At 45.4% G+C, this 13,986-nt stretch overlaps 1 protein-coding gene across 2 annotated transcripts in view; it reads right to left on the bottom strand.

Annotated features, from left to right (window-relative positions):
- Positions 1-2,927: 2,927 nt before the first annotated feature.
- Positions 2,928-13,986, bottom strand: part of efna2a (ephrin-A2a) — a 76,791-nt gene continuing 65,732 nt past the window's right edge. Inside the window, exons 2-4 of one of the 2 annotated variants that reach the window (XM_035167793.2) lie at positions 11,274-11,566; positions 5,810-5,875; positions 2,928-4,179 (exon numbers count right to left, since the gene is read on the bottom strand). In XM_035167793.2, the coding sequence (XP_035023684.1) occupies positions 4,061-4,179; positions 5,810-5,875; positions 11,274-11,566 (478 nt within the window). In that variant the 3' untranslated portion in view covers positions 2,928-4,060. The remainder of the gene's footprint in view (positions 4,180-5,809; positions 5,876-11,273; positions 11,567-13,986) is intronic. The other variant, XM_035167794.2, reaches the window with a different exon arrangement.

Here is a 13,986-nt window from a genome sequence, read left to right on the forward strand (position 1 = left end):
GCTTTAAAAAGGGAGGAAACATTTGATATTCTTTTTTAAAAGACTTTTAGCCTTTAGGCATCACATGCAATGTCCCGTGTTTTATTCAGGGGCACATGGTCAAACCTTTTCAGTTTCAGAGCAACTTCTCTAAGTAGTGAACCAGTGGTGGAGGAAGTATTCAGATCCTTGTTAAGTAAAACTACCAACACTGCATTGGAAAAAACAGGAAAGTACAAAATATTATCAGCAAAATGATTATTATTATTATATATTATGTTAAAAGGCTGGTAAAAGGGATGCATCAACGCATATGTAATATTGTAGTGTTAAAGGTGGTCCAGCTTTATCCAGTGGTTCCCAAACTAAGAGTCAGGCCACGTGATTAATCACAAGATAAATCTGAAGGTTGAAAAATTATGAGGTAAGATAATGAATACTTCAACCTCTTTTAATCAAAAACATGTTTTACATTTATATATTTAAAGCTAGGATTGGTAATCCTGGTAAAATAGCAAGAGCAGGTTCCGTGTCATTAGCCGACCGATACATCCCATCTGCCATCTGGTCAGAGATCCAAAAACACATGCACACGCACTGACAACTGGTAGAAGACGACTTTTCTGTGACTTGTGAGTGAGAGCACAGGCTGAAACAACGTACCAACCCTACCTTTAATGAAACCACGGGAGAAATGTGGAGTGGAAAACAGCCCCTAGGTCAACTCTCCATCCGAATATTGTTACCATATTTCCAGAATTCAGGCTAAATAAAAAATGTAAATTGAAGCACTTTTACATCCACTTCTGTTATGCAAATATTAGGAGTTAGGCGCATTGAGATAAAAGAGCTGGAGGAGCTCATTCTCCAGTTGGGTGCCATTAAAGCACCAGAGAATATAGGGCACAATGTGATTGAGTAACTGAAAGAGCACTAGTCAAACCTCAAACCCAAAGGATGGAAAATGTGATGGAAATTTGGCATTTGTTCATTTCAAGTGTTAGTTTAATATATATATTTTTTAAATTCCTGCATTTACACACATTTCTATTTATGCGCAAAGTGAAAATATGCATATAAAAAACACCAGAATCGAGATGCACTCATAAACATCCGACATGTGACATGGTAACTGCACACTTTGTAAGAGGTCAGATTGGGAACCACTGGTTAAATTGTGTTTTTAAAAAAATGCAAAATCTGAGAAATAACTAGTAACCGAAGCTGTGATATTAATGTAGTGCAGTAAAAAAGTTGGATATTTCCCTCTAAAATGAAGTGGAGGACACATAAAGAAGCAGGTGATGAAAATACTGAAGTACTCGAGTAGATGCACTTTCCATCACCGGTCGGGCCACCCTGCCGGAAAGCTGATGGAAACAAGAGAGGAGAGGCTATCAAGCTATTCAGTCTCCACGTTGTCAGCAGTTCAGATTAGCTGTCACATCGCTGAGGGAGAAACAGCTGAAGATTGGAGAGGATGATTTCATCTGAATAATTTCATGCTTTGACTGGCAGAGCTCAGCGTTCACCGTCCCAGGACTTTGACGTCAGAGGAAGATTGACTGGGGCCAAATAAAGACCCAGGTAGGAAGGAGTCTGAGACATGGATACAATCACATGAATTCACATTTCCACTGAAGAAAACCCCCACTCACTTGTCTCGTTTTTTTCCGAGTAGACAAAAAGACAATCTTTATTTGTGTGTTTCTCTCCTCGCTCTGACTCCTGTGTTTACTCTTGACCGACTGACATTAATGAATGAGGTCAGCTTCCACAAAATTAACACCACGAACAGAAAAGGAGACAAACTCATACATGACGCTGAGACCTGGAGGCATCCTACCACTACCAACCATGGATCACAAACCAGAAGAGAAGAAGAGGAAGAAGAGGAGGAAGAAGAAGAAGAAGAAGAAGAAGAAGAAGAAGAAGAAGGAGAAGAACGATAGCAGGACAGCATCGGTGGAATAGAAGAAGAGAAGACACATTTTTTTTAATCATCCACAGGCTATACCCCATCACTGCATCCCACACAGGAGTAATTAACAGTGATTTTAAATGCTACAAAAATAAGATGAAACAGGGAAGGAAGTGCTTACCCTCGTTTGTGTGTATTGTGTGTGTGTGTAATGTGCATGCCATGTCTTTGAAAATGTCTGTGTGTTAATGTCTGCACGCGTGTGTGTGTGTATCTGTACATGGGTCATAGTGTGTGTGTGTTCACAGTGCTTACTCATTATGTTCGCTTCCCAACATTAAAGAAGTCTCAGTCCCATGATACACACACACTTTCTCTCTCTCTCTCTCCCCCTCCTCTCTTTGTGCTGTTCCCTTTAAAGTACGTCCATGGATGCTCCCACCAGAGGAACAGCCTTGTAATCACAGACTGCATGTGTATATGTATGTGTGTGTGTGTGTGTGTGTGTGTATGCGTGCCCCACATGTGTGTTGTTGTTGTGATGCTGCCACACACACCTCCCCTCATATACCACAGTCTATGCACTTCCGACATTATGGTTTAACCCCCCCACACCCAGGACCAGCTTCAGTCAGTGTTCACGTCCATTGTGATCTGGCCTGGGCTCTGAGGGAGGATTTCCAGTCAGTTTCTCCCCCCCTCCCCCCCGAGGGTCCATTTGCCTCCCGGCCCGAGCTAATCCATCAAATGACCGAAAGCCAGTCAGGAGAAAGTGCGTGAGGAGAGAGGTTTGATATTTTTTTTTTTTTTTTTCTTCTTTTGATGTCAGAAAACGAGTCTCTGGGAGAGCAAGAGAGCGGTGGCAGGGTGTTTCTGATTTTTCCCCATGAAAAAATATATCATCGTTACAAACAAGATTGATCTGAGGGTTTCACAGTGGTCATGCAACTTGAGTGTCGCCTCCTTTTCTCACCCGTTCATCCTTTAACATCACCCCCCCACCCCGCACAACCCCAAATCCCCCAACCCCATTTATCCTGCCAGTCCGAAGAAGAGAAGGTACCGTAAGTGACCACAGTCAAAAACAAAAAGAATACAGAGAGACAAAGAGGTGGGTGACCAGTGGTACATTCATACATGAGAAAAGACATGGTTCCAGAAGTCACCCGACCCGGTCGACATTAGACGGTGCTGAAGACGCCTGTGCTGGCCAGGCCGTGATAAATGCTTTGTTTAGAAACACGAAGACAAAACACGTTCCCCACCTGAAAAAATGTACACCTCACCAAACCCCCACCCGGAAAACCCCCTCGCCCACACACACCCAAACCCTCCTACTGAAACAGGCTATGGTTATACTTGTCATTATAATACGATATCTGAGCTTCTCATAAAAAATCAATCTCTATGACTTTTATATCACGTCGCTGTGCATATACACTGGGTCTGAAAATATCAACACAAACAATATTACATTTCCCATATTTAAATCGGTGCCCAAGTCGTTTTTCCTATTTTCTTTTTCCGCACAGGCCAGGCCGCTCTCCCTCCTCTCCATCTCTGTACATCGGCTCTTTTTTTTTTCTCCTTGTAGCTGGAATTCATCCAGATAGTGCAGAATTCCAATTACAATTCAAGCTTGGCCACTTCCAATACTTGGTGTGAGGATGGGATAGCAATGTGTGCAAAAAATCCAATTTTTGTGCATCCAGGCCTATCGCTAAATGCATCCTGCCGTGATTGGATGATAGGAATTGCACGCGACAAGTTTAATCATGGCCACGGCTATATCTACCCCATCGGTGGCTAAAAGTCAATAGTCAAATCAAAAAAGGACCCCCTGATATGAGTGCAGAGACATTTCCCTTGTGTTCTTCAGCTGAGAGGTGCTGTCCCACCCAGAAGTTGGGGATCAGAGATGAAGGGTCGATTCCCAGGCAGCTCACGACCCCAGCCCTCTCAGCCAGGCCAGGGTAGGGTGTCCACGGCTGGGCCATGGAGGGGGCTGGCAGTGGGGGTGGTTGGTGGTTGTATAGAGGTGGAGGTGGGAGAGGAGGGGGACGGAGACAGAAGGCTTCCCTGAGGGGTGGTGGATTTAGAGGGACAGCCAGCCCGGCTCAGCAACCCTGGGTGGGAGCTCCAGGAAGAGGGGGAGAGGGGTCACAGCCAGGAGGAGAGTCCCAGTGAGGCCAGAACAGCTAACAGGGCCACGCACCCTGGCCTCCGGCTCGGACCTCCGTCAGTCAGGAAGGGCTCCGGAGAGTCATATCCCGACCCATCTGAAACAGAGAGAAGAGGAGCACGAACAAAACGTCTGAACTGAGAGGGACACGGAATAGACAAGACAATCTGAGAGTGGATGAACAGGGGGAAGTGGATTTAGAGACAATGGGTAGACAGGCGAGACTGTTCAAGGGGGTAGGGGGGACAGTGTGGAACGTGAGCGACAAACTGGAGAAGTCTCACCCTTCAACAGCCGGGGAGAGGCTGAGGGAAGATGGCAGAGAAGGATGAGGAAGAGGAAAGAGCGAGGAGGGAGGAGGGAGGAGGAGGAGGGAGGAGGAGAAGACGACAGCAACTGAGCTCTGCAGGGGGTTTAACCAACCTAATTACAGTTTAATCACAGCGACTCAGAATCTGGAGCAGCTAACACACACGCACACACACACACACACACACACACACACACACACACACACACACACACACACACACACACACACACACACACACACACACACACACACACGTGCAGCCCCTCACAGCTCACCCGAGTGACAGTATTTCACAGACGAGATGGAAGTTGCAATGTCAGACAGATTACTTTAACAGCACAAAAAAAAAAGAAGCAGGATCTCAGAGAGGAGCCGCAGCAATGACAGAATAAAGGAACGTATGTTGTTTCAGTAATTATGGAGGAGGAGAGAATTTCCTTCCCCCTTAGCGAAAAAAGATGGAATGATCTGAGCCTTGAAAGCTGCGAAGGCCGACTCTCATCCTTGTACGAAGATCTTCAAAGCCGTGTCATTATCTGGGGAGACGTGTTACTACCCAGGTTTGATTCCTCAGTCTGGCTCGGGTCGAGGAAACTCACGAGGGCGTCTTTTGGAAAGGCGCTCAGGTAGATTTTCAGGATAACGCAAGGTTAGCGTAATGCCTGCTGCAACCTGATCCCCCCGTGTATGCCAATCCGCCGTCTAGCTATTTTTGAAACGGGCACTATCACCGGCCGACACGTCTGCTCTGGTGTCAGCGATCTGAGAGGAGCTATTTTCTAAAGAGTGTGTCTTACCAGGCCGCCTGCTGTTTGGGGGAAGAAAAAAAAAGAAGACCTGCTTCATCTTTTTACCACATGGCTGGTGCATGAGGCGGATTTCATAAAAAAATATGAAGTGTCTAATATTAGATTAGACTTCTTCTGTATGCGATTGGTTTATTATTAGATTGCTCTCTGGTTTCTCATGAGTAAATCTAGCTAATAGAGCGGCGCTTGCGGCCTGGTAGCGTTTTCAGAGAGCACTTTCATCCTGCCCCCTTCTCTCTTTACAAGGACAGAAGGTCTCCCTCACACCCAGTGCGATGTGATGTGATGTGATTTGATGTGATGTGCGTATGCCACTTTGTGCCTGTGCCTCTTCTCCCGCGTCTATGTGTGTGTTTGCGCCTGTGCATTCTTATGTGTGCGCCGGCATGTGTCAGAATGTGTGTGTGTGTGTGTGTGTTTGTGCAAAAGGTGTTAAAGTGTTGCCTGGCCGGCCTGTGAATCAGAGCAGAGACTGTTGCCGGGGCATTCTGTCAAGCCTCTTATTCCCCCCTAATTTTACTTTGATAGCCAATCTGGACCTCTGTGTGCGTCGGCGAGTGTGTGTCTGTGCGCGAGTGTGGGTGTGTAGTTGGAGCGTGACTCACCTGGAGGTCTGACATACACCTTCAGCTTTAGACACGCCCGCCCCACATGGTTCGGGTGAGGAGACGCTGTAGAGAAAGAAAAAAAGCAGAGAGATTGGACGAGGAGATTAGCTGAGAGATAAAGTGATTTGCGCCGCTGATTGCACTCATGAAGTAATTGGGGACATTTAATAAAAGTTTGATAGTGTTCTGTCACTGAGGGCTAGAGGCTTATTACCAGGTGGTTAGCAGCATGACGAGAAAGGAGAGATTGCTGCGACCATGGCCTGATTAATCTGTTTGTGGGCCCTGTCGCAAAAACAAACCCAGGGCCCCCCAATCACTCCCATTCCTCTTTTTCCCGACTCTCTCTTTATAATAAATCCGGTCAACAAGAAAACAAATGAAACACATTTATTTCGTAATAAGCAGCTTATTAAGGTAGATTGGACTTTGGGAACCAAAATAAGACCTGACCGTCCATTATCCATCCACTAGCTGTGGCACTTAAGGGGAGCTGGAGCCAATCCCAGCTGACACTGGGTGACATCGTGGCTAAACCCTGGACACCGATAAAGGGTTAGGGTTCATGTCGGAATATGGCTAAACAGAGACAAACAACCGATCACACTCAACAACACAATTTAGGATTCAAACCAAGGACCCTTTTGGCTGTGAGGCAACAGTGCTAACCACCACGCCGGCCCCCCTGGACCGGATCTCAATGTAAAATTATACAACTGGTGATACTGTAAATGTTCTTGTCTTCATCAAACCAACAACTTGTGAAATCTCACATTCATTGTCCTGCTGTGAACTCACGAGATCCCCAACTGCACATTATTGCACAGCTGAAAATATTCCCCACCAGATGCTCTATTTACTTCTGTGCGAGTCATGTTTGCTAAAAGCTACAGCGTCCAGCAGATTCAGCAAATGTTAATCTAGATGGCACTCAGTAGAGCGCATATACCTCTAGTCCCCTGAATCCAATCGAGCGGCGCCAAATCTCACCCACTCATGAATACCAGTTCCCCAAACGTGCCTGATTTCTTCCATTAAGATCCATTAACTGGAAAAACTCCATCATCTCAAAATGTTATGGAAAGTGAGAAAAGCTTTTTGGATCTGCCCCCTGATCCAGATCTTAATGGATTCTACAACATTCACCAAGTTTCGTTAAAATCCGTTGTTTTTGTGTAGTCGTGCTTACAATCCAACCAACCAACCAACAATGGGACAGGGGGCAACATTAGCTTCTTGGTGGAGGTAGTAACCTATAGAGATGATAGATTTCTGAAGATCTACGTATGTCTTTGGTAGGAATGAATGAGCTTAGTGATTAGCCAGGTTTGGGCCTTTGTATTGGAATTGTGAGCACTGATAAAGATCATGGAGGAGCCTTATCATTTAAGTAACAATGCAGGACCCGGCTATATCAAATGTTGTCCTTCCAAATGATGTTTTAATTCACTTTGACTGCTCTCAAACAAGTGTCACAGGACGGTGGTCGAGCCCCGTCCCCTTTTGGAGACTCAGAAGTCAGAGACGTCTTTGGCGCTGACCTCTTTTCCTCTGACACAGATACGTGCAGACATCTCTTCTCGTTCACTGGGCAATTGTTAGCGCAAAGTGAAACACACAAAATTGTAATCAAGTTGGTAGAAATATGTCATGGCTGGTTAATCAGGAGTGTAAAGGAAGGGCAGTATTTTACGCTGAATAACTTGTTAGAATTGGACTTTGCTGTAGTCATTACCGCAGCCTATTACTTTTTTGATGTAATTTATTGCTTCAAGCATTTGGATATATATATTTTTTATTTTTTATAATGTGCTTTTAAGTTCTAAATAAACCCATGGTCCCAAGCTACTCCTGTAAACATACTAAGCACTTCAGGCAGTGTAAACAAGTCTGTGAGGGATGAGCCCACATACTGGGATTCGGTCACACTCGCATTCATACCTTAGGGAAATAAGTCGCTCTCCAATCGACCTGACTTGAATGTCTTTTGGAACGGGGGAATGAAATCCATGGAAATTCCTCACGGCCGCGGCTCGCCCTTCTCACAGGAGAGGTGACGGTGCTAACCACTCAGCCACCACGCCCCCCCCCGTCTGAATCCCTCCCCAACAAAAATGGGGAGAAGTGTTAAAAAGTGACTGTAATTCAAACTTCAAAGTGCAGTAAATGAAACTGAATCTGGGTTTTTAGTCGCACTTCACTCTGATGTGAAATAGAAGTGGAGACCTCAGAGGTGATGGTTGACCAACTCGACACACACGTATATGCGGATGTGTTGAGGAATATGCGAACAAACGCTGATGGGATGCGGCAGCGGGCGTGGAGACCTTTTGGCCTTCTCCCTTGAGGAAGTCCGCATCGCCGGAGCCCACGGTGACCCTAAAGAGGACCGTCATCAAGATCCACAGCGCACAGGAAATAAATCCGACCCTTCCCTTGCCCTCTCCTCCCTCTTTTTCTGCCCACAACTCCTCCCTCCATCCTTCCCTCTGCCCTTCACCTCCTTTACCCTTTCATGCCTTCTCTGTAGCCCACTTCCTTTGCCTCCAATTTGATACGAATCATCCACCTACCCTCCTAACAGCGTGCAGAGAGATTGTTTTGTGGCGATGCGCCGCTGGCCTGGCATCAGGTTCTCTGTCCCGCTGCACCTCTTTGTTTTTGGCTTCCCCACTGTTTGACTGAAAAATGGCAACACTGGGAGAGAAAGAGAGGTGGAGAGATGCCCCCTTCTCCTTTCCCCCCTTTTCTTCTCTCTGTGACCTCCAACAATTTTCACTTTTGTCTCCCCTTTTTTTCCTCAAAAGTCTTATCAGCTCTTGCAGTGCCTCTTGTTCCCAGCACATCCACAGTCCGGCGGCCCCCCCGAAAACCCATTGAAAATCACTCAACCTCATCAGATGGCAGCTGGGAGAAGTAAGAGGTGGAGCAGACCTGTCAACATGTCAACCACATGACAAACACACACGCCAACGTGCACACACAGGCACACACACACACACACAGGCACACAGGTCCGGCTGCAAATCAGCATCAAAGATTTATGTGTTTTACTCTGTAGAATATCACACACACACACACACACACACACACACACACACACACACACACACACACACACACACACACACACACACACACACACACACACACACACACACACACACACACACACACACACACACACACACACACACACACACACACACACACACACACTGGAAGGGCCGGGTGGTTAAAAATGTCCCATGCAGTCATTCCACATCAATACTGACCTGTTCATGTGTGTATGACTCTCTCTCTCTGTGTGTGTGTGTGTGTGTGTGTGGTGTGTGTGTGTGTGTGTGTGTGTGTGTGTGTGCATGAGAAACAGCGAGAGACAAAAAATGTGTGTGCGCTTGTCACTCAAGATGATGGACATGGCCTTTCATGGACTCACAATTGCCTGACAACTGACCCCGCAACCAGCCCTACCCCCACACACACACACACACACACACACACACACACACACACACACACACACACACACACACACACACACACACACACACACACACACACACACTCAAGCCTTGCGGAATACACACAGCCCTCAGGGGTCCCAGAGACACAGTACTATAGTCAGCAACTATACAACTCTGGAGGGGCCCTGTCCATCCTTACATGAGACAGAAAACAAAAGAGTGTGAGTTTGTGTGTGTGTGTGTACCGACTGGGAAAGTACACAAGGACATTGGGCGGCTGCAATCTTAGTCTCTTCGTCTCTATGTGACAGCGACAGACAAAAAAATATATTTGCAAATACTTGGTATCATTTTTTCTCATTTGCGACAAATAGTTTTGCTTTCTATCTCATCATCTGTAAAAGTAATCAAGTACTGTTGTGCGTTACGGTTTGATTTTCCAGAGATTACATTCAAGAGCTCTATTACAAAGGAAATTTGCATTCCAACCTGTGTCAGTATCTGTGTGATGAGGAGATATATGATCTCTGTAAGGTCAGAATCTGTGTCCAAGGACAGATCACTGTCAGTCAAAGAAATATGTTGCACCTGCATGGCGACCTTAGACTGGGGAACTGAGAACCTCATCCCATTATGGGTCATGGTGAGAACGCTTCATCTCCGACTGAAGAGGTTAAGGTCGGTTTCCAGCCGAGTGTGGAGCCGCACCACAGGGATAAATGAAGCGACCTGCGTAGAGGCAGACATGCTCCTCGTCGTCTTTCAGAGGAGACGTCGAAAAGAATTACTGTTGACAAGCAGCATTTGATATGAAAGTAAAAAACAAATGGATCTTTGCATTATTCCCTGGGAAAACAGTGAAAATGTTGAATATCTCGCAATGTGAAAGACGATGAAAAACAACTCCTGGATCCGAACCGATTCCTTTCATCCTTCCACACAAGTTTGGTGGAAATCTGTTGAGTTGTTTTTGTGCAATCTGTAACGGACAGGGGTGAAAACATGTCCTCCATGGTGGAGGTAATAGCTTTGACCATTGCAGATACAACAGTTACAGCTTTAGAGTAAGTCAAATAGATTTAACCTCTGAAAGTTACATCTGAAACATTATCGAGTCTACAAAGTATTTAATGCTAAGTTTGCACACTGCATCTTCTCACTTCTCGCCACAAAATCAACACAATCGATCATTTGTTCCTTTGCAAACATTTCCCCAGCTGCTCTGTGAATTCAAACAGGAGGACGTCTCGTCTGAAGTTAAAAAGTGGCTGTTTTCCGAGCAGCGGCGGGAAAGTTTGGGCATCGACAGCAAAGCTTTTGAAAGTCAATTTAATGTGCATTTCTCTGATAACCCAGTGATCTTGCAGTAAACTGTTCGGATGTAGTAAATCTATCCCACCCATCTGGCAGCTGAAAACAATGTTTAAGAGTAATTTGAAGATACGATTTGTCTCATGCCTGGCGGGGGAATGATAGCGTTTTAACTCTGTTCAGAAAAACAGTCTCAGGGGGCAAAGCCCATCTGTGATACTAATACATCACTTGTTGATGTGAGGAGAAACATCAATACAGCTAATATAAAAATGATTACAAACTACGCCCGGTGACATTTTTACCACTTTGCTGAGCACACCACTTACACTCTCCACAGAAGCAGAGAGATACATCAAGAAATAAGGAGAGTGAGCGAGTGCGGTGGGGGGGGTGTGTGAGCGATGGAAGGTGTGTTTACGCTCGCCTGTGGCTGTGCGAGCGACATGGCGGGCTGTGTTTGAGAACTCTCTCAATCAGCTTCTGTTGATTGCATATTTACACGTGGTTTACAAATGCATATTGAACAGGAGGGTGGATTACATGCAAACACAGGACACACGCGCACTCACATGCACACAACAAACAGACAAACACCATTTTTACCTGCACACACACACACACACACACACACACACACACACACACATATAAGGAGTAACAGTGCCAGGCTGATAACCTACAGATGTAGTAGTACTCATGTCCGGGCCTGAACTCAAAGCCCAGGGAGAAGGGAGTGAAGAGCTGGAACTTCTCTGAGAAGCGCAGGGGTCCGTCAGGACCGCTGGGACGGTTGCACTCCCAGCGCTTGAAGCCACGCATCCTGTGCTGGCAGGAAGTGTAGCCCTCGTGGTTGACCATGAAGAGGATGTAGCGCTCCATGCGCCCGTGGGACGGAGGACCCTCATAGTAAGGACAGTAGATGTCCAGATAGTCATTGATGTTCACTGCCACCCTGTACTCTCCGTGCCAGAACCTGCAAGACACAAAGGAAAGGAAATTAAAGTTTCCTCAAGAAATGAACAGGCAAAGGAATATGCACTGAATCAGTGGGCAGACGTCCATGTGACAATAGTTTAGTTTACAAATACATCCCTACAAAACCATGAATATTTACAACCTATATCGAGTTTCTGAATGATTGCACGGCATAAGGAAAACTGCGGTGAGGGTCCGTTTAGTGCAATCACGCTGTGCACGGCAATTATATGAAATATTATGACTGCTGTTTGGACATTTCTGTGTTTGCACATCTCCCCAGGAAGCTGAGAGGTCACAGAGAGCTACACAACTGCAGCCTTCAGAGATCCAACGCATTGTTTCCGAGGACATTTCCAATGTTTTATTATCGAGGGTCATTGCAGTGCATAGCAAAAACATCGAACAGGGTGTTTTTTGATTCTTATTTAATAAAATAAGATCTATCTTTGTCAGCTATGCATCAGGGGAATGGTTTGTATGTTAGAGATCCAGTCTTTCTTCCTGTCAGAGCGCCTCAATGAGCCGACTCCTCTGACACTCAAGAGAAGTGGGTCATGTGATGGAGGAGGGTACACATTATTATCCCGTCCCCTAAAGCCGTGTATACAGGCAGCTGTGGTAAGAGTCCACTTAGTTCCGTACACATCCCAGATCACCGGGGTCGGCGTGATGAATAGAAGTGGGTCAGAGGTTAGTGAAGAAGACATATCAGTGCATAGACACATTGTGGAGGGTAAGTGCGGTGGAGGAATATGCAATTTTCCTTCCTGCGTTCCTCCTTCTGGCACCGAGTCAAGGATCATGTGCAGGTAACATATGGAGAAACATAAGTTGGCATCTCCGCCCGTCTCTGTTCAAAAGCCTCTGCTAGTTATGATATATTACAACCATATGGCTGCATCCTCTCCCCACATAATACAAGCTCTCTTTAGGTTTATGGTTTTGTGCCAATGTTGCTCGTGTGCACGGAAAGCGGGACTCGTGTTTACAATCTTGAAGTCGGTGGAGTGAGACGCTCTTCTCCTAAAGGATGAGACCTGTGATATTCTATATTCTTGTCATTGCCAACAAATGCCATTAAAAGATAAAAAAAGCCAACTGTGTATTATAATTGAACTTTTCAACTCCTCTACCCTGTCTGCGAACCCCAGCCTCAGGCCCACTGGCTTCTTCTGAAAACATAAATGTCTAAAAATGGGTCATGAACACCTACTTTCATTTTTTAAAAGAGGCTAAATCATCCTCTAAAACAGCTTGATACTGATTTTTGTCCCTCTTTTGCAGAAATTAGTCAAACAGGACTGCGGTGCATTTGTTCGGGAGTGTTTCTACCAATGCATTGGTGCATATTTGATGCTCTTGTGGGTATTTTTCCGCAGCAGGATGGTGAATTTGAGCTCAACTCACAGCGTCCATGTTTATGGTTATGAAGAAACATTTCAGTTGCTGTCACAGTGTTGCTCACTGACAGTTTGGAACAAAAAAATGGAGCTGAGACGACTAATCCCCACAAGGATTTGGATAAAACACTTAAAAGTACAGAGAATATCACAAGACGTATTCATAAAACAGTCTTAGCTTAATATACTAAAGAATATAAAGTTTACAGCTACAATATGAATCAGCCTCTTTAAAGTATTTAATACTTCAGATATTTTATTTACAGCGCTCCTCAAATGTCTTTTTGCATTTCCAACAACCCACAGTGATTTTGATATTCACGTTTCACTTTGAATATTCTTCACTAAACACTTTAAAGGATGTTTAAAATTCACATGCGTGATAAGCTAGTGTCGATTACTCTGTGAGCATGTGCATGCGTCTGTGTCTGCGGCGACCACTTCCTCTGGCATTTGTCGTTATCGTCATCCTTCGCCATGGCCACGATCAATTTGATTTCAAATGTACCACATCGAAACACGTTTAAAATTCAGCTGCTGCACGTTATCAAATCTTGTTTCTCCAAGCTCGGTAAATTTGAGACGCAGGAAGATGCCTGCAATCAAATGAGCGTAAACAAAGCCAGTTGTCGGGGCAATCTCGTCGTCTCAGATGGCGTGCGCGCACACAAGCTTTTTAAACAAATTCATCATTTTCCTCCTCACCTTGGCAGTAATTGATTGCCTCGAATGAAGACATTTCGGTCTAAGCACTTTTGGTTAGTGGGATATTTAGCTTTGGGACAAATTATCCCAATAACGCCAGTCCTATCTCGCTCCCAGAGGGCAAATCAGGAAGTGAGTTAGATGTAATGAGTGCCTTCATGCTTCGGTGCCCTATCAGAGCGAGTTTCGCAGGTTCTAAAGGGATCCTTGAGCAGATCATTTAGATGCATTGATCCACTGGGGAGCTCCTCTCGGCTCTCTCTGCTCCCAATCAACTCTGATTAACAACTAAAGGGAAAAGGCAGAGAGG

Source organism: Hippoglossus stenolepis, chromosome 10, assembly GCF_022539355.2.
Source record: "Hippoglossus stenolepis isolate QCI-W04-F060 chromosome 10, HSTE1.2, whole genome shotgun sequence".
Classification (NCBI taxonomy): domain Eukaryota; kingdom Metazoa; phylum Chordata; class Actinopteri; order Pleuronectiformes; family Pleuronectidae; genus Hippoglossus; species Hippoglossus stenolepis.